We start from the raw sequence: 21,998 nt of genomic DNA on the forward strand, positions 1-21,998 counted from the left end.
CAGCATGCACCGCGGTGTGCTCCTGAATTGCTGATGTAGTTTGAGCGATGAAAGTTCAATAGTGAACAGAACTGGAGCAAGGGGTCAGTTTCATGCACCTGGACTAATCACGTACCGTTGCGATTTTAGTTCAGGACGTAACCCGCCTTAGGCTTCTTACTTAAGGTCGAGGGGATGGCTTTGTTCAAATTCTATGTTTGAGGATAGCGGCGCTTTATAGCGTCTATGTAAGACTGTATAAGAGGATGCCGAATTCTCGTCTTAGACACGAAGGGGCGAATCGTGATTGGGGGTGAGTTTTGACACAAAGTTTAAACGATCATGAGGAGGTATATATCATAATGACGGAGTACAGCTCAACTAAAAGGAGTTTCCGTAGCGCGATAAACACAAGCAAAGCTGAATGGAGATCCGCAGGGACTCAATTATAAACTGGTTATCCGAAAAATCAGTGCTCTGCGGAAACCTTGTTCACTTAATAGTGAACAGATGGAGCGCATTGTACAGGCATTATTCTCTGTACATTTCGTACGTGTAGATGACAGTATCGGGGACGCCGCCAAGAATTACCCGCTTTTCTCCATAAAAGAGTTGGAAGAGGTACTCCTCCTTTCTATGAAAAACAAGAAGGTGCCAGGACCCGCGGGGCGGGTATCGGTTGAGGTGTTGACCAGCAGATGGAGTGGCAGTGGATAGATTTTACCTTATTGAAAGGTGACAATTCCATTCCTAGCTATGCCATGCAACCCATGACGCCAGAGTGGCCAACGAGTCGTTCTAGCAACGCATGGCGTAGAAGAGGAAATAAGGGAGTGTAGACTTCTCGAGACTGCTTGAAAGCTTGATCTGAAACACATTTCAATAAACCGATAGCGATGAAGCATAGGTGTACCATTCACACCATTGTGCCAAATTTATCGGATAATGAGGACCATATTTAACGCGGAAGGATAGTGTTACAACCTGAGAATGCTATTAAAGATATCCATTGTCTTTGTGACTTGGTGCAATTTTGGGTAGTTCTTTAACTATCTTGGCTGTAAGGTGGGTCTATCGAGCTCGCAATTATATACATGCAAGTGTTATTATTCAAAACTATTATAAGAATTTCGGAAATGGTTGGAGATTTTGGATGAAAATATTCTTTAAATGCACCGCGTTTCAAAGTCGTATTAGATTCTATGTTTTTTGTTGTGATTTTTCGTTTGCTTTGCCGATGATGTTTTTGATGCACATACTATCTACATTGCGAAACATTTATTGTTACCAAATATTGACCCTACTTTCAGACTATGTATATAGTTCAGCTGCTTCTCCAGGGTTGGCGGTAGAAATTGCCTGTCACTTTCGCCTAAGCTGTTTTTGCTTCCTTTTTAAAAGTACAAGCCCTCTTGACTTGTCCTGTTGCTTCCTAGTTAGTTTGAAATAAGTAGAAGCAACCTTCGACAATTTTTCGGCCCGTCAATATTCGGCAACATTTTTGCAAGTACCCCGGTGGTGCTGGCTGCTTTTTAACATGCATACCCTAGGGATTCCCTAAACTCAGTTTTGTTATCAATCAATCAATCTGAGCAGGAAATATTCTTCATTACCAGCTTCAAACTGCGCTAGCAATCGAAAGTTGGCGTGTTTTCGATACTACTACATATTTCCTGGAGCTCCTCCTACTCCTTATTACGCACTCATTGTACTGCCACCCGAGTGGCAGCAGTCTCTATTAGGAGGCGGTGTCAAGTCAGCTGAGGCAGTCTTCGCAGCCTTACTACTCTGTAGGGGCCATTCCAATGGTTAATATCAGTATGGTTGCATAACCGCTTCAACCATCTCTTTTTACTCCTCCGAATAGTTTCTTTTAAACGATTACTCAGTTGTCTATGTTTCTTCTCTCGACCGTTGCTTCCAGGTGGAAAGCATCGAAAGCCACAGTGCCGAGGTAATGAAATGCTTGGATTCTATCACATGCTGCCCCACACGGAACTGTAGAATTTCTTTTAATTTACGGCTGCTGACCAGTACAGTATCAGTTTTGTGTTCCACTAAATCTAATCCATATGATACCAACCAATCCTTGATAAGCCTAACCGATGTCTCACACGCCCATACCGATATCTATTCAAATAAAGTTAATAATAGTATATCATTATCATTTTTAAGGTTTTGTGTAAAACAAAACCTTATTAAAATCGATTCAATGTCTGTCTGTCTGTCTGTCTGTCACACGCATTTTTCTCCAAAACGGCTAAACCGATCCGAACGAAATTTGGTGGACAGATGGGAACTATGAAATCCCACGTATACAGCGAGTGGCATAAATTTAGGTGGAGTTTAAAGGGGGGCTCCCCATACATGCAAAAGGGGGATGCAAAAATTTTTTTCACCAGATATAGTTGTGTAGGGTATCAAATGAAAGGTCTCGATTTGAACTTTCCGAAACTGACCTTAGTTTTGGCATAAATTGTAAAGTGCGTGAGTAAGGAGTCAAAATGTACGCACTTGAAGTGAGACAGGACTCATTTTCGGAAACTACCCAACCTAAAAATCCGAAAAAAATCAGGGTAGCGCGCCTAGATGAAATCTAGGCCTCAAAATATGTCCCATTCCGATATCTGCTCAAATAAACTTACTAATAGTATATTACTACTTTTTAGAAATTTACTGAAAACCCCCCCTTAAGTTCATCCTAGGACTGGAGTTTAAAGGGGGGCTCCCCATACATGCAAAAGGGGGATGCAAAAATTTTTTTCACCAGATATAGTTCTGTAGGGTATCAAATGATAGGTCTCGATTTGTACTTTCCGAAACTGACCTTAGTTTTGGCATAAATTGTAAAGTGCGTGAGTAAGGAGTCAAAATGTACGCACTTGAAGTGAGACAGGACTCATTTTCGGAAACTACCCAACCTAAAAATTCGAAAAAAATCAGGGTAGTGCGCCTAGATGAAACCTAGGCCTCAAAATATGTCCCATTCCGATATCTGCTCAAATAAACTTACTAATAGTATATTATTACTTTTTAGAAATTTACTGAAAACCCCCCCTTAAGTTCATCCTAGGACTTCCGAATTTTGTACCAGCATAGGGGACAATATTTCGTATATATGTGCTGAATTTCATGTAAATCAGGCAATTAACGCCAAAGTTATAGCAGTTCAAACTTAGCAATTTCGCGCGAGTTTACTCCCCTTACTCCCCTTAAGTTCATCCTAAGTGTACTAAAATTTGCACCAACATAGAGGACAGCCTCGTGCATACACATGCCAGGTTTCATGAAAATCCAACTATTAATGGGAAAGTTATAACAGTTCAAACTTATCAATTTCGTGCTAATTAACAGCGTCCTAAGCCATACAAATAAGATGCTGACGTCATAATTAACGAGAATAATTGAAATTCGAGTGAAATATTAAAATTCCATTCAAGAAGAATCTAATTCTCCCTAGCCCTTTTTTATATTTGATGTTGGTTAAATTATATTATCAAATGCCTGATCAGGATGTAATCTTGAGACCTTTAAATCCACATCCAGCATATCAACCCACCATTGTTTTGGCCGGCTTTTTGGTTGCTTACCAGTGCTTTCGATGTTCTGACCAATACTGGTTGTTGAATTCTCGTTAGTGTGAATTACGTGACCACACCATCGAAGACGTCTCTCTTGCAGTTTTTCCACGATCGGTGCAAACCCGTTCGATCGCGGATATTCTCATTTCAGACGTAATCAAAACGTGTCACGCCACCAGTGCAATGCAACATCTTCGTCCCCATTACCGCAAGATGCCGTTCATTGACCTTTATAGGCGGCCAATACTCAGAACTATAGAGAGCGGCAGACGGACGACATTGCAGTAAATTTTAGATTTGGGACGTGCGCTGATACGTCGATCACAAAGAACACTAGTTGGGGAATGCCACTTCATCTAGGTTGCGTTAATGTGTGAAATAATTTCATTACGCAGTTCTCCATTGGCAGATAGCATAGACTCGAGATATTTAAATCGCTGAGTTTTGGCAATGTCGGTAACCTGCCCTTCGAAATATTTAAATTGCTCAGTTCTGGCAATGGCAGTAACCTGCCCAGAACTGAACGATTTCAATATCTCGGGTCAATGCTAAAAGCCAATGGAGAACTACGTTATGCTCCTCACATAGGGAAACACAAAACCTTTTATACCTGAAGCGTCAAGCTTCCGGTTTCCCGACTTGTTATTAATTGGTTGCAAAACTTCCCTTAACTTCATTCTAGCACCAATTTTGCAACAATATAGAGTATATGATCATAGCATGATTCTAACAAGTTTGGTGGAAATCGCGCCATTGCTAACAAAGTTATAATAGGTCAAAGTTGTCGCTTCTTTGCAAATTCAAAGTCTTGAATGTCAATATCACCTGAATGTGGATATTCCCACGTAATATGCTCCGTACTAATAGGACAAATGCACACCCAAATCTCTTTATAAAAGAAATACACAAAACCTTTTTTACCTGAAGCGCCTGGCTTCCGGTTTCCCACTTGTTCCCTTTATTGCTTTACTTAGAAATGATTCGATTTGCTTATGGACATCGTAGGACTTTCTTTTGTCGGATTTGAGCTCAATTATACACGCGTATGCCTTGTGCATGTGTTGGAGTCCAGTAAGAAACTGCTTACTGCAGCGTTTTGGAGTACGTGCAGCCCACTGAACAATATCCGAACATCTGTTATAGTAGACGTGGACCCCATCGACATCTTAGCTAACGAGGATCGACGACTCTTTGTCGCGATATATACACTCCACGAGTCTAACAAATCTCATACGCGATTACCGGAGACTGAATCTTTTCAAAAGTGGAAAAGAGATGGGGCGATTCAAAAGAAGGACGTTGGACTTACAACATTATGTCATATGTTCCAAAGTGGATTAAACGACGAAATGGAGAAGTTGATTATGACCTAACACAATTCCTAAAGGGGGATCGAAGGTGCTACACCGGAGCGCTGTTGTCCTTGGGAATATCGTGGAGGATATGTTAGTTTCGAAGATAATTTGGAGAGCGATAGTAAAAATTCATGAAGGCGAACTACAATACTCTAAAGAAGGATGGACTTTAAAGAAAGGTAATGATTGATAACACGAGCCACACTTAATAGCTGACTCTACTCCACCGACCCGTGGAGTACCAGGGAGAAGTAGTTGGTTTTAGTGAGTAAGAGTTTCGCATAATCGGATGCCAGAACCTAGTGGTAGGTTTTGTATCTTTCCACCTTATAACGAATAAGATTACATTTGAGCTGCTTAGCTCAGGAGATTTGCATAGAAACCTAGATCTTCCGGAGAATTTTTGGCTGGGATTGAAAAGTGTAATTAGGGGCAGGTAGCGATGGTGCCTAGATGGATTTCAAACGCAAATTTTGTCCAGATTAAATTCAAAACTGTAAAAGATAAATTCATAGAACTTAAACATAAGAATATTTATGTCTCCCTAATGTTCATTTCCCATTACTAGTCCATCCCATTGAATATCCCTTGGGAGTATCCCCAGGGAATTACTTTATGCTGATTATGACTCCGACATCCATGCTCATTCCTTTCATTCTTCATATTTATATATCCAGAAAGTTCGTTTCGGAGAAGTTATATCCGAAAAACACGCTGGCAATCACTCAACTCACTAAAATAAAGGATGAGTAAATGGCATTGACCGATGTTCGATAAACTTTCATTTTATCCTGTAGAGCCATACACCCCAAATCCCACCACATTTTGACAGGGCAAAAAGGAAACTTTTATCCGACGTTTAAAATTTTATTAAATCGATAATCTGATGGGAACAAAACCTGCGGTGGAAAATATAAAGTCTGTGAACTACCGAATTGGAGTGCCCCTCGTGTTAGAAATAAATTATTTATAGTCAGAATTATATTAGTACCACGAGAAACAAACTCCAGCTTGCTCAGCGTTAGGTGTATTGGCGAAGGAAAAAGTGTTACTGACGCAAAACTGAATCGTGCTCCTTGAATCGCGTCGTTGCGAGTTCAAGGTTGCAAGTTGTTAGCCAGAATGTTGTGTATTGTGGATAAACAAATCAGGAAGAATTATTAGGGACCTTCATCTTGCCACGAATTCGATTCAACTGGAGAAAATTACCTTCTATTTTAGGGATATAGCGTGATTTCATAACATTGAAATAATTTTCGTTTTTCTTCGATTCAACCGTTTTTCTATGGAGCAGGCTACACCTTAAAGCTTAAACAGCTGGAGCGACGATTCAATAAGGATTCTGACAGGATGCGATTGATGCCTTCTGAAAGTGATAGATTAAAAATTAACTATGGAACAACTAAATAGCGTCGAGCCTCCGGTTTCCGGTTTATGAATGGAGGTGAAAATCTTAAAAAGACAATACTGTGCCAAGCTGCAGCAGTATGAGAGATTCTCACCTATTGAAACCACCTTCACTTCACCGCCCATATCCCCGCGGGATCACCGTGAAGTATTACTTGGCGAGAATGGCTCGATCCATGAAAAGAATATAACATGCTCCAAGTTCTGTGTAGGGTCTAGAGGCGTATTCCGGACAGTCAGGGGACTCGTCCAATCCGAAGCGAAGCAATTATTTCCTGTTACCACCGTGTTCCGTAGGAAACTGTGTTAGGTTGTAATTCAATTATTTATGTTGACCCTTATTTCAATACACGAGATCAATGTATGAGTCTATGACCCTTATTTCAATACACGAGATCAATGTATGAGTCTAGTGGCCTTTCCCGAATTATCCTTTCTATGCCCTCAGTGTGATTTTGTCGATATGACCAAAATACCCTTCTCCGAGTTACTACGTTGTCCAGGGGTCGTCCCGTTCAGACAGGAGCCGCGTAGATCAGGATGGATTTCACCACCCTGCGATAAGTAACCGGTGATCAGCTAGCGATCATTGCCTTTTCTCACGCATAGTCCAAGTGATACCATGGCCGTCCGACTCAATAGGTTGCGGTGGGTGCGTCGCTTAATCCAGTCCGGAAAGTCTATAAGGGCAATATCTATGGTAGCAGACCCTGCCTGAGATTGAGCGATGGCATAGGTCAGGAGGGATATCGAATTGATGGGCCACGACGCAAAACTAGGATGTCTGGAGTTCTTCATTAAGGCAGGCCTAGATCGGATATCGTTTGTTACGCAATTGATGATGATCATGATAGTCCAAGCAACTATTGAAGCTCAATTTGACATGGACCATTACCCCCAAGTATTTAATGATCGACTTTAAAATGACCTCGTGATTACCAACGCGAATTTTGACATTATTGTTTTTTCAGCAATTGGTAATAGGCACCTCTTCCATTTTTTCGTCTTGCTGGTCCGGTTTAACCATTTGTAACCATGCTTTGATCACACTTATTGTTTCACTTCCATAAAGTTCCACGTCCTTGGAGGGCTTTGCAATTACCGCCACAGCTAGGTCGTCCGCAAAACCAATCAACGTTGCCTCTTTTGGCCCTTCGTGTGCCACGATAGTGCCAACCACTCCGTAATATAATGTTTCATAGAAGGGGCCTCAATACCGAACCTTGGGGACCCCTTACTGTCACAATATATTCTTTTTCTCTCCATCTGGTACCAAAAAAGTCTTTTATCCAAAATAAGTAACCAGGGACAGTCAATTTAGCCAGAGTGAACTTAATCCAACCCCAGTTTGGCCGAATTAGAGACATTCCTAGCATCTAGCGTCACCACCGCGCAGCACTTACCAACCGCTGCTGTCTCCCGAGTCAGATCTATTAAAGATTTACTCTCTTGTCTTTGCTTGTTTGCTGTGATTGTTCAGAGATTTATTGAACATTTTTCAACAGTATAACAGGCAAAATGTATGTCCTTCTGGGTCTACAAAACAAAACGTGCTTAACAATGACAATTACTTTCCTTTAACAGAATCTGAAGTTATCTTTGATCAATAATTTTCGTTGATAATCGAACTCAACTAACTAGTAGATTAGCCCAATCTTTATAACTTTAAATTCAACATTTCGAGTCTGCATTCACTTACTGACCGAAACCCATATTGCCGCTCCGATAGACCAGCCGCTGGCTTGACGAATGGAATGTATAGAACAGAGATAGAGCTATATAAAGAGGGTGTGCCTTATGATTTTTGGGGCTAGCAGAACCAATCTCTACTAGGCTGGAAACACTCCTTTCACCATGCACGATTCAAATATGCTTATCAGACATGTAGACCTGATTTTAGCAGCTTCAAGGATTTGTTGGAATCCCGTCCGATTCTGGAGTTTTATTATCTCCAATTTGTCTTCTGTAATTCCTCCTTAGCCACCTCGGCGATCGAGAAGACGTTCTGTTGATGCATTAGCTGAAGTACACAGATGAGTCTTTCATCCGGGTAACACTACAGTAATTTGAATATGGTTCGCCCATTAAAGCCACATCTACATTCGATTTTCGAATGGTTTGCGCAGCTTTTGAACTGCCTAGCAATGGTTCTCCTCTAGCCCTAAGACTCAGCTTTTTCCTATATGCCGGACACCATGTGAAATGTACCGGCTGTCCACCCTCTCTTTCCCTTTGCACAGCCATACATCGTGCATCTTCAGTGCAATCTTTGATGAGATGACCCTCTGCTCCACACTCCCTGCACGTTTCTGATCTACTGTTGTCAATGTTTTTAATGTTTCGTCAATGATGGACCCTCCTCATGCTGCATTTCTTCGGTAATTGCCGTATTTAAAGGTGCAGCAGAACCCATCTTATCATCAATAAAGGGTCTCATCTCTTCGCGTACCACATTCTTCTGTTTTCCAATTAAAACCTTCTCTGGTTTGTTGTCTCCGATCCCACAATCTGGAATCAAACCGATTCTGTAAAAAGTGTCGGAAAAGTTGCTAGCACACAGAGTTTACTGTGTGGCGCCTTGCAAGCAGTCCTGAATATACTTGGGCGGCCGCTGAACTTTAAGGTAACCTCATGAGTGCACTGCAAATGGAGGATGATAAATTGTCACTCTGGCATTTCGCCATCCTTGGAGGAAACTCCCACGGCAGTGGTCAGAAATGAGGTTGCAGCTTGCGCTTACCTCCCCTTCTGTTCTGCCTTCATGTCCGTATTTCTATCGGAAGGGCCAGCTTCGTTGAGATCTCTCTCGCTGATTTGATCATCTCGCGGCACAGCAGTCCTAGTCCCCGAGGAAAGTGTAGAAGGAAGCCATAGTGTGAAGCATAATAAAGCGTTGCCTACCACAGATTTATTGGTCCTACGTTTTTTGCGTGCATCACTGCAGACAGAAGAGTCTTCTACATTCAGTATGGGTCTCAACGGGGTTACCAGTTTGTCCCCACCTTTCACCGAATATCCTGTTTTCTTGCGTCCGATTTCTCTGGATATTAACGCACTTGGTGGTGAAGTTACGTTCATGTCCTCATGCCCAGAGAGCTTCACCTTTTTCCGCAGTGGGGAGGGGGCTTTTCCGGCTCATGGTGTCCGGGCTGCTTGGTTCATTTTTACATACTAGCATTAGACCAGCTTACAAACTGACGTCAGACCAGTAGCGTCTACGACACCAGCTTCCTTTTATTCAGCTGTTTCTGGTAAGTGCGAAGAAGTTCCTGGTAAGTGTGACAGGCAGGATTCAGTCTTTGAGAGTTTCATTCACTAAAACCACCTCCTTCGCATACCTCGCCGGACTTCATTTCGGTATTATGTCACGAGGCAGAATAATTTACGAACTGCGGCTATGTTATCATCATACTTATCATCTTCCTCCGAAGGCGTATTGTGGATCCTTCATTAGTTTTTTTACCGCACAATTTCCATTTTCGCCTTGTGTGTGACGAATCTTGGGCAGTTAAAGACAACGTGTTTCTACATCCTCATGAATCATATCACATGTTGGGCAATATGGGAAGGTATCACGCCCAAAGTGGTAAAGATATGCGCGATACCGTCCGTGTCCACTCAGGAATTAGGTTACGTCCTAGCTAACCTCTCCATGGCGCCGTTTAATCCACTTTGCGACATTTGGGATAATTCTGTAGGTCTAGCGGCCTTTAAGAGAATCTTTCGATTTCTTCTGCCACTCCAGTATTGCTTCAGTTCGTGCAAACTGTCAAAAATAGGTTAAGATTCGCCGACCCTAGTTCGCAAAAATGTCGATGCGGACCATGCCTGCTATTTCGCATGCTGCTTCGTCAGATGCTATACCATAGGCGCACGATGTCTTCAGTGCACTTAATCAGTATGGGCGCGCAATGTTTTTCCTATTTGTTTCGTGTTCCTATTCCGAGGCTCAGATTGGAGCTGCATAAAGCAAAATCGAGCTAACGACGCTGGAAATAAGGAGCCAACCGCTTTGCCTTGGCCACCTATATTCGGTAACATTTTGGTCAATAATGTTGTATCATAACTCCGAATATTTTTGTTACTAAACTTTCAAGATGTGGCTTGAAGTTTTAACTTTTCGGCGATCTTTGATTCCACATATTTGAGCGCTGATTGCGAGTGTATGGTTTGTTCGCCAATCCTAATCTTCATCGACGTTTGTTTTCTTCGTTTGGTGATTTGAACTATCTCCGTTTTAAGCTCTGCAAGTGCCCAACCCTAATACATGGGAAAGGGGGTCGTAAAATTTTTTTCGCCGAATATGGGCGTGTGGGGTATCAAACGAAAGGGCCAATTAGTACTTTTCCAAACTAGTCCCATTTTAGATATTGAGTGAAACATAGAGCAATGTAAACTCAAAATAAGATCTCCAAGACGTGAAACAGGTCTCATTATTACCGTATCCAACCGATACAAAATCTAGGCCTCGAAATACACCTCATTACGATATCTGCTCAAGTAAAATTAATAATAACATATTACTATATTTTAGGAATTTACCCGAAAACTTCCTTAAGTTTATTCGAGAAGTACAAAATTCTGGAAAGTTTGAAGGCAATCCAACTATTGATAACGTAGTTAGAGAAGGTGAAAGCTTTGTATTTTGCGTGAATCTATTGCACTCTCAAGGAACGCGCTCATTGGAACCCACACGACACGACACAATAGTTTTGTGAGGTCCATTGAGGACGACACGACACGGCAGATTGGCTAACGCCCACTGGGAACGACACGACAGAGTGTTGTCTAATGTATTTTCCTTCACCTTCACGAAGGTTTATTTGCATAGAAGCTGTTTATAGCTCTGCCGATCTTATCCTCGGCAATTACCGGTTTCAACCTCTTACACGACTGGGACTGCATACCCTCCAAGCAAGGCTCGCAGTCCTCCTCGTTGACGGGGGAGTATGTCTGAATCAGCAACTCTAGGGCTTCACCAGAAAACTCCTTTCGACTTTGTAAGAAAACATAGGTTCCTATGATCTTTGGACAGAATCTCACTGAGTTTGCCAGATTCGTTGGTGATTTCAATGTTCCGACAAAAGTCCAATCAAGACCGTCTCTTGGCAGTCTTAATAGCCGACTTCTATTTTTCAGGTAGTCCTTGTTTGGCTCCCAATATTTGCGCCTATAGGATATGTTGAAGATTTTCCTGGTTAGCTTTGAAGGCAATTCCAAATGTCTTTCCCAGAGCCCGATCATTGTCGTGGGCACCGGATAGTATGTTCTTGATAACTTGACCAAACGTCCTCTTGAGGTCTCTGAAAGGGTAGGGAATCTCCCTGCAGCGGGATTTAGACTGAAAAGTATCCAACTGTGATTGGAAAAAGATTTATGGTCAGATACTCTCCAGTTCTTCATCGTAAGAATCCCATTTTCGGTGAGTAGGTAGCACCTCCTCCTAACTGGCACAGTTTTTCGAGCTGGGAAAATGGAAGGTTAGTATACTGTTGCACATTGATAAATTTGTGTTAATAATAAAATCGAAGAAAGATTCATCTCACCGTGCGATCCCTCCGCCGGTCGAGTTCAATCTTCTTTGCAATAAGAAGAGCCCGAACATAATGTGCAATACGATTCCAGCTGCCAGCGCTCTCAACATCTCTCTGACAATGTTGTCTGAAGAGAGTTCCCTGTATCTGCATAAAGTGGTTGAGGAAAGCCGTCCCACCTCTCGCAAGAGAAAAAATTGTGTTCAGCGTCGTCCGCCACTCCATTGCAGAACACACAATCAGAAGATCGCGCCTTCCCGATCCTGTGCAGGTAAGACTGAAAACCTCCATGCCCACTTAGAAGTTGGACAAGGAAGTAATCAATCTCACCGTGTGTTCTGTTCAACCACGGATCTAATTTGTCGATAAGCCGCGCAGTCCATATGCCCCTTGGCTCATTTTGCCAAGAAAGTTGCCACACGGTAAGGGTGCGTTGACATTCTTCACGGGCAACCACCTCTCTTAAGTTTTCGACTTTACGGCGGTAGATAGCTTTCCGCTCCTTGGCAAGGAGCGCAACGGGGATCACTCCCGCGATCACCATCACAACCGGTTCGGAGACGGTGCGATAAGCAGACGCCACTCGCAAAGCTCCCCACCTCCGCACTTGAGAAAGGCGTTTACGATGCACCTCCTTGTCAAGGGCATCAGCCCATACCTTCGCACTATAGAGCAGAACCGACTGCGTTGCTTCCATAAGGAGAAGTCTCCTAGTTGATATAGGGCCCCCGACGTTCGCTATTAGCCGACTCAAAGCTGTAACTCCAACTGCAGCCCTGTCCGCTGCTGCTTTGATTTGCTCGAAGAAGCTCATCTTCGAGTCGAGCATTAAACCAAGGTATTTACCGTTGGTTTTGATTCTATAGTCAACTCGCCGATCGATATGAGACGCAGGATCGGGATTCTCTTTCTGATCAAGATGACTGCTTCGGTTTTTTGCAGCGCAAGGCTGAAACCGTGAGCAGTCATCCATCCTCTACCCCGTCCCAAGTCTGCTTTGCGTCTGTTCAACAGTGTGTCCGGCAACAAGTGCCGCGACGTCGTCTGCATAACGGACCAGTCGCGACTCTTTGGGGAATATCGAGTCTGAGCAGACTATCGTAGGAAGCGTTCCAGAGGTCTGGCCCTAGGATGGATCTCTGTGCTACTCCCGACGTGATTTCCATCCTGTTTTGGCCCTCTAGCGTCTCATAGAGCAGGGCGCGCTCTTTCAGATAATCCCTCGATATCCGCAAGAGACAGCTTCGCACGTGAAATGAGTTTTCTAGTGTGCCATACTTATCTGCCCATTTTACGAAATTGAAGGCATTTCTGACATCAAGTGTTATGAGAAGCACTATCCGTCGAGATCGGCGGCTGTGTGCCTCGGCTCGATGAACCGCATCTACGACCTCCATAACAGCATCCACTGTAGATCTCCTTGTACTAAACCCGCACTGCCTTCCGGATAAGTCCCCGGAAGCTCGGATCGCTTCAGCGAGTCTACCCCTGATGAGCTTCTCGAGCACTTTTCCGGCCGTGTCAAGCATACACAGCGGTCGGTATGCAGACGGCAGCTCCGGGTCTCCTTTACCCTTACTGATCAACGCGAGTCTGGCCATTTTCTAGCGACAAGGAAAAATGCCCTCCTTCAAGCAAGCGTTGAACACCAGTTTGTAAACTTCCGCCGGGATGCCATCAGGGTCTGGCGTCTTCCTGTTTTTCATAGTGAGAACCGCTTCTTCGAGCTCCCTCATTGTAAGTTACCTCGACGCTTTCCGCGCTATTTACATCAACCGTACAGGGTGTCTAGGGAACAATGCCCGCACAATGCGGTCCATCTGGTCGGAACTCAGCATGCAGGGCTTTCGCAGAGTCACGATTTTCCGGGTGACAAGCTTATAGCCAAGTACCCACAGGTCCTTATTCAACTCGTTAACAAGGTTCTGCCAGCCGCGAGCTTTGCTTTTATTCATAGCGCTGCAGAGTCTCCTTTTTGCTGATCTATACTGTGCCTTTATGGCACATGCCTCCGCGTTGGCATGCAAACGTTGTACCAAACGGCGGAGCTTATGACACTCCCTCCGTAGGTCGGCAATTTCTGCCATCCACCAGTACATGGAAGGCTTGTAGCGCCTGGGGCCCCTCCGGGCATAAAAACCTCGCAACTTACGACGGTACCAGCTGCTGACCACGCTCCGGGAGTGCTCTCCAGCGCGGCGCTGCCTGCTCCAAGAGCTTCGATAAACTTCCCGATGTTCACACTCGCAACATTTCAGAGGTTACTTGGCCCTCCACGCTCTGTCTAGCTAGACGACAGCGGATCGAAGAAAGCGGATCCCAATCTGGGAACACTAGTCCGTCTGCCTCCTTGCCCCCGGAAGTCCCTGTTCCTTAACCTGAAGCATAATCCTTTGATGTTATTGATTGGTGTTTTTTGAGTTAAAATGCCTGTTTATAAACCCTTTGAAAGCTTACCTTACACACTTTCAAAATACATGCCATCTATTTTCAGTACAGACCCAATAAAACGGAGATTGATATCTGAATTTAAAACAAAGGAATTGTGTTTTTTCGCTTACAAGTCTAGTTTCGCCTGTTTGGAGGTGCAGTCCACCCGTTACGTAAGAAATTAGACAATATGCAGAAAAAACAAATTCAAGCCTTGCAATTTGCTTCCCATAAATGCTTGATTCCGTATTTTCTTGCTACCGGCGCTGGACTTTAGAAAAGTGCGAATGATGAAGAGTGATATAACGCCCTCGCCGTTGGGCGAATGGCGGATTATGGAACCTTTTAAATGGCGGAAGATGAGCAAATTCTTGTAGCTTCCGAAGTACATAGTAGGGCCCTGGAAATTTGGTCTATAACACAACGTAAGCGCTCGACCACAAGTCCCACTTAATCCCATATTCGAAAGCGAATTTCGTAAGCCGCTCGCTTGGGCCACCATCAGGGAACTACATAATTCCATTCGGTGCACTTCCATTATCCTCGAAAAGCGCAAAATGCAAATCCCCCGAGCCGGGAAGCGAAGTGTCAAGTGCGAGGAACCTCTTCAGGAAAACTTCAGTTGGAAGTCGCTCCAAATCCGACAGCGGCTCAGATGGAAATTAACTCGTTCGCACTCTTCCCTTTTTCCTGAGCGCGAGGTGCCAACGTCAATTATTATTCTGGGAGCGTATTTCATTGAATGCAAGCCCAGGAATGCGGGGGAGAGGGACCGGGGCGCGGCCAGGCGTAATTGCGAGCGGGTCCACGGCGAGGGTTTCGAGGAAATTGCAAAATCAAAGCCAGGAGTTATCCTTGGAGTGCGGAGGAGAAACGAGCTCGATTCGACAAGTGGTTGTTTGTGGACTGCACGGCTGCTGGTGGATGGGGCCGCGGCGGGCTGTGCGATTGTGTGGCGCGACACAATGCACAGAGCCGCGGGGGCGGCGGGGCGAGACAAAGAGCCCGCAAGGTGTGCAGATGCTCCCCGCGTGTCGCTCCACCTGGCCGGGGCAAAGCTCGAGACGAAAGAGCCCCAGGCCGCGCCAGCGAAAGGTGGAAATGGTGGCAATCCGCGAGCTTTCCTCCGCCGTGCTAGCGAGGAACGCGAAAGCTGACGCATTGCAGGTGCGTGCCAGCTAATCAGCGCGCAAACTCCCGTCGACGGCCGCCGTCGCGAATGCCACAAAAGCTGCAAGAGAGGTTGCGAAAACGGCAAATCGTCGGGCCAACGATTGCAGAGGGAAATGCGAGTAAACTTGGCCGCACCCACCGCCGCAGTGTCATGGATACCTAACGGTGAATTTGAAATTGAAAAGCAACGGACGTACGGGCCCGATCCAAGGCTGCCCCGCCGACGCCCTGCATTGGGGTTTTGCCGCATAAATAGTCGGAAAGCGACCGTGCGGGGCATGGCGGCGATTCCGACGCGCTATCAAAAATCGCAAAGCACGAATCCAAGTGTCACGGGCTCGCTGAATTCAGCGGATTCGCATATACCGTGCGACGCGAATTCATGCATGAATTGACCGTTATCGAGGCTGGAAGTAGGCCAGCCAGGGGCGTGGCGGGACGCCGGGCGCACTGCGAAAGAACGACGAAAAGCAAAAGCGCGAGGAGCGAGCAAAAAGAGTGCACTGCGACAAGAGCTTATCGCATCGCGAAGCTCGGCTCGGGTGGGTTCGGCGGTTACCGGACGTCGGTTTGGCGCGTCGACGGCGCAGGAAAGGCGCGCTGGCGACCGTTGGAGCGAGCCGTGCGCCGGTCCACTGCCGCTGTCCCCTGAAAGCTCGGTTGGCAGGAACGCAACCAGTCACAGCGCTGCCCGTCAGTACACGGGCTCCGCACGAACACCAAGCCGCGCTGCGCTGGTGTACGGGCTTCGGGGCTTCCCTTTTGTGGTGTCATTCTTCGTGCGACGAGCTTGGCTGCGTCGTTCGGAAAGTTCAGTTGCAATTGAACTGTCGATCCCGTCGGGTGTTTGTGCTGATCTGCGAGTGTGAAGTGTTTTTCTAGACGAGAACACAATTTCAGATAAAACTTTGAGCTGCAGAAAAGTGGACTTCCGCACAGTCTTGGATATAATCTGTTGCCGATTGCATTCTCGCCGCTGTCGTCGCTGAATCGCGGAGTTTGTGCTGGTTTAGTTCCAGAAGTTGGTCGTGAGTTTGTAGTCGTGTTCGAGACCGGGCAGCATTCTTGATCGTTTGTTGGGATCCTGCCCAAGCGGAACAGAAGTTTGGCGATTAGCGATTTTTAGAGAGTCCCGCAAGCACCTTAGAAGCTACAATGGTAAATATGCATACGAATTTGTTGGATTTTTGCGTGTTTTCGGGCGTCGTGGGTCCGGGTCCGTGTGGTGCGTTGACGTGTTGGTGTGGTTGACGAAATCGATCGATTTCGCTGGGTCGTGCGGTTTCTGGATTTTGCTGTCAGCAACGACCGCGACAGGGCTTGTAGAGGACAGCGCGCCCGGCCGCGGGGCGAGTGTCGTTGCTATGCTTTTTCGAGCGGAGCCGCTCGCGCTGACATGGCGGCCTGGCCCGCGGTCGAGCGTTCCAGTTGGAGTTTTGCGACTCCAATTGGCCGAGCCGCGGCGAATTGGGCTGGTGTCCTGGCCCACGCTCGCGCACTTCTCGCACGTTCCCGTACAGTTTTGCTCAAAATGGCTGTGCATTTTGACTTTTGTTTTCCCCATTCGTTACCTGTCGCCGAGCGACGAGCGCCTCTTCGTTTTCTCGAAGTTTTGCCGCATTGCGGTTATTTTTCGAGCTGGGCGAGTTTGAAATTGGTTCGGTGCGGTCCGTTGGCCGTCGCGGGCAATTGTCAAATCATCGGCGGATTGCGATCGCGGATGTGGAACGAGTGGACTGGAACGGTGCGAGCAGCCCGGGCAAGGGTGCCACGTTCGGAAGGGGCGCTCGCGAGCGATCTGGAGATTTGGGTTGAGGAACCTCCGCGCGGGCAGCTGGCGGCTGATTCATGTCTAGTTTCTGGTATTTCAGGTGTCACGGGTTCTGTCGAGAATGGCGGAAGAAGTTGGTGCTGTTGGACGATTCTCGTGCCGCCGCTACATTCTTGCCTTCATGCCGTTTCGTTTTCGATGTTGCACGTCAAATTGTGGAAATTGCTAATTTGGGGTTAGAAGTTTGCCTCGAAGGTGGCAGCGAGATTCGATTGAATTCGAGGTAGATTTGCCCTGGATTTTTTATCGGCATGTCATGCGCATAATGCGGATGAGGCTCCCGTTGGTTTCGTGGCGTACAACCGGAACCTTGATTGGAGGGTTGTGTAGTAAAGTCGCTGGCGATAAGGATTTCGGGGTTATGTTGCGTTGCAGGCATCCTTGAACTCTTGCGCGAGCCGCCGCTTTTACACGACTCGAGTAAGTAGCGTGCATTCGCTGCTAGATCAAAACGTAATCCCCGTCGAGCAGAATTTCCCCAAAACGAAATCTCTATTCAAACATGGAGTTGAGGAGTAACGAACGCCGCGAGGCATGATGTCACGCCAATTTATCGACGCCTCATTTCTCCAGCAAATATGCGGATGTGCGTTGGGCTGATAACGGCAGTGACAAGAAAATACAATAAACTACCGAAATGATTTTTTGCGAGGCAGCACTGCTATCTGGAACTTTCAAGGTCTGCTGCAGTATGCGCAATTGCGGTTAACGGAGAGGCGCTCGGTCGATCCTTGTGTTGCCTAACTTTTGCGCAATGTGCGGCCGAGAAGCACAAATCGAATAAAGTTCGCGCGAGGGAAATCTGTTTTTCACTATGTCAGCCAACTGGGCTGGGTGCTTTTGCGGCTTACGACCATTTCACGCCAAACAAGGAGACGGTCGCGAACGTTCAGGCGAAGTCAGCTACTGAGGAGTTGTCATCGGGAGTAGCAGAGGCGACATTGCGGCACAGCATTTGCATGTTGTAAGGCTTCGGTTGAAGCGCGATGGTGTCAATTATGTAGTTGCGTTTTGCTGGCGCACCGTCCGTCCTTCATAGCTACCACTTGGAGGGAATCTTTCACACCAGCTTTGCTAATCAAATCAATGATTCGGAAGTGTCTGTTCTAATAGAAATTTTACTGCATTTTCTCGGGTAATCTAATTGTAACTTTGCGCACATTAATTGAGGAACTCTGAAAATACAGCAGGAGCAGGTGTGGGCAATAGAAGCAGATTAAGCCAAACTCACTGGGAGGATTCTATTTTGACGTTGATTTCGTTGGGCGACTTAGTCCTTATTCATTTGAGGAAGGTACCTCGTTGAAAGCTTCAATGGATGCGTTTTTTCCGATAATTATTTCTAAATTCAGTTCTATTCGGGTGGTCTTCGATATGTCGAGAATTCATTTTGCAATCTGAGCACTTTCAAGTGGTTTCAAACCCAACACTGCCTATCAGGAATTGACTTCTCAATAATTGGTTGCCCTTCTCATTAGAAGTCTTGGCGACTGGTTGAACCTCTCTCTATGGTCGGTAAGTACATCATTTCCTGGTTCCATAAGAGGTTCTCCTACAACTGCGCTCAAAATCCCTTCCAAGGATTGCCATCATATTGCACGAATCGGGGGCTTGACTACTATTAAGAGAGGGGGCGAAATTAAATCAACTTTTCGAGTCTGTTCTGGGCAGTTGTTGAAAAATGAAGTCGTAGAAACTAATTATGACACGACAACTTATCCACACGCTTCATGCATAGTCCTTCGTGCCCAACGAATCAATATTTCTAACAATAGCCGATTTTGGGACAAATTGGTATGTGGGCGGTTAAATCAATCTCTTGGCAATGTGCTGCACTTCACACACTTGGAAAATTTGATTAGATTAATTCCTAAACGGTACTTCTTACTTCCAGTTTCAAATTAAATTTGTAGAGGAAAATATATGGAAAAAGCTTTGGAAATCTAGGGATCAAGAAGTTTTCTTTTTTAAACTTTGAGTATTTATAAAAAGCAGAGCAACAAAATATTGATGAACGCTGGCTACACAAAGGCGCAGGGGTATTAATCGAGGACGCTTCGAACGAACACTTCCTTAGTAATGGGTTCCACGTGTGATTGTTTGGGAAAATCAACTTAAAAGCAGATGCGAGAAGTTTTAATGGCTTTGACTTCCTTCGACCGTGACGCTGGGAAAGAAAACTATGAAGAATATTTGTGCTTTCAATCCTATAGTTGATTTGTAAACAGAGGAAAGGATTCAAGAGAGACTTAAGCATTTAACGCTCTTAAGGCCGTAGTGAAAAACATTTCCTTTCTGGTTGGGTTTTGGGTAAGGGACGTGTGTTAAAAGTCTAACTTAGTAGGCTTGGATTCTGCTTATTTTGAGTATTTGGTTTACTTATGATTTTCAGAGCAAATCGATATTAGGACCTTGGGCAATTTGTTAAGGAGTTTTTCTAACAATGGTGTGGACATTAATTTCGGAGAGACTATTTTGTGACGATTGTGCTGGTTGCCTCCTTATTGGGTATGTGTCCAATTTGAGGGATATTGGCTCCTCTTCAGTTTCAGAAATATCAGGAAGTCCTTCAATTTCGGAATTACATCTTGAAACAGCAATATTACAATGCAGATTCTTTGATCATTTTTTTCAATATTAAATCACTAAAAAAGATCAAAGGCTCCTGCCAGTATGCAGCATGCACGATGAGAGAAGTTGTGTCCAAAAAGTAAGACCAATTTTCATTTATTTCAAAATGTATTTATTTTTTAAATCTATTTCGCCGCATTCAAAGTAATCCTCTCCATACCCAATACAATTAGCCAAAGTATTTCCTAATCCTCGAAATAAGGATTGTCATCCAGGATGGCTTTCAGAGCACGATTCTTACTTGGTCAACGGAAGGTAGTCTGAGAAGACAACAGCATGATAATCGTAGAAAACTGTCAACATGACCTTGATTTTCGATCGACTTTGGCGCAATTTTTTTGGTATCCAAGTCTCATCTCCTGTAATAAACCGTTTCGTGACCAGTAGAAGATAGTCAGCAAACATTTTTCCAGAGATTTCAATGGGATGCTCTTTTTCGAAAAAAAATTGATTTGGTTGGGCACTAGTTGAAACTTTACGTGTTTCAGGCCTAAAATATCTTTCAAAATATCAACAGTGTGGTCTATAGCAACCTTCGATGATTGACAAGCAAAGGGTCTTTGAGTTTTTCGACGTGTTGTTCATCGGTAGGGGTTAATGGTCGTCCGAAACTCTCCTCTTCTCCAACACTTTTACGAAATTGTTTGAACTGAACAACACTTGAAAACATTCCTTTGTGACAAAGCAGTCCGCAAAGGTTTTCTTTATCATCCCGATCGTTTCGTTATCCGAAATTTGATTACATAGATACATTTATTGCATTTATTGTAACTGTCTTGCTCAATGTAATTAGATACTGCAAAAATTGCCGAGTACACTTTCAGTGTCAGATAAAGCCAAACGTAAAACAAACAGTGGCGGTAAAAAAATGGCAGTGCCGACTTCATGATCTATGAAAGGGCCAGACATGAATTTCAAAGTTTGATTAAAACTAGAATATAATGATAAAATGAAGCCAAAATGTGTAGCAAAGGTAAAACGAAAATAAATTTATATAGAAAATCTTAATTTCTATTAAATAAAGTGGCGTTCATTATGTAAGGTTTAGAAAGGAGCGAAATAGTGCTTGGATATACAATAATAACGATATGTCCATTCACCTTAATAGCTGCCTCGCAAAGATGCTTCATTGAGTCCAAAAGCTTTTCACACCTTTCAACACGGACCGCCTTCCAAAATCGTTCTGCTACAGTTCAAAGCTCGATGTTATTTTTTAACTGCAAACAGTTTTTTGGAATCTCGGTTCGCGTTCGTCTTTGTGCTTGTCTCGCTGCTGTCAGTATGCACAGAATACTATCCGATTAAAAACATTTTTATGTATTTGAATACAAGTCTTAATCATTGCTTTCAAAATAGGCTCCGTTTGAGTAAATACAAGCATGCCAAAAGTTAATCTAACTTTCATTGCATTGGTTCGGCTAGAATAACCTTCAGTTCGTTGAGCGAATTTGTTTTTATGGCCGCAATGGGCTCATGGCGCATACGGTGGAGCAAATATTACGAGTTTCAGGAGCAGGAGAAAGTTTCACGAAACCAAATCTGACGAGTTTGGTAGTGGACCGATGAGTTTTATTTCGTGTTTCCTCAAAATTTCAATTTATTCATTAGAAGACATTTTTCTTTTAAGGTCTCTTATTGACGTTTTTTTTTTTAAAAAAAATTCATGTCTTTCGGAACAAGTCTAGTAGCGACGCGTTTTATATTTAAAACATTAACCACAATGCGTCGAATCGATCAATAAGAGATACTGAGAGTATCTGCTGTCTTAAGGTTTTACAACAAAATTCCCTTCACTTAACACAGTCAATAGTGGCGGGTAGACGACTCGTATTCTACGGCCACACGACCCTCGGTGAATGCTTTATGCCACCCAAATATTTGCGTTTAAGATGGACTCCCGAAACCCTTCCGCAACAATATCAACGATCCCGTAATTCGATTGGAAACACAGAATTTCATGGAAACTCGTTGCTCAATTTTTTTTCCATAAAAGAAGAATTGGCAAACGAACTTTTTGTGTCGTAAACAAATGGCTATTGAATCCATCCTAATGAACGTTTTTTGTTTAAACTTCACA

At 44.5% G+C, this 21,998-nt stretch overlaps 1 protein-coding gene across 1 annotated transcript in view; it reads left to right on the plus strand.

Moving 5' to 3' along the window:
- The first annotated feature begins 16,262 nt into the window (after positions 1-16,262).
- The window catches only part of LOC119655420 (calmodulin), a 45,492-nt gene continuing 39,756 nt past the window's right edge, over positions 16,263-21,998 (plus strand). Inside the window, exon 1 of the mRNA XM_038061309.1 lies at positions 16,263-16,617. Within this exon, the coding sequence (XP_037917237.1) occupies positions 16,615-16,617 (3 nt within the window). The 5' untranslated portion in view covers positions 16,263-16,614. The remainder of the gene's footprint in view (positions 16,618-21,998) is intronic.

Source organism: Hermetia illucens, chromosome 4 (genome assembly GCF_905115235.1).
Source record: "Hermetia illucens chromosome 4, iHerIll2.2.curated.20191125, whole genome shotgun sequence".
In the NCBI taxonomy this organism is placed as follows: Eukaryota; Metazoa; Arthropoda; class Insecta; order Diptera; family Stratiomyidae; genus Hermetia; species Hermetia illucens.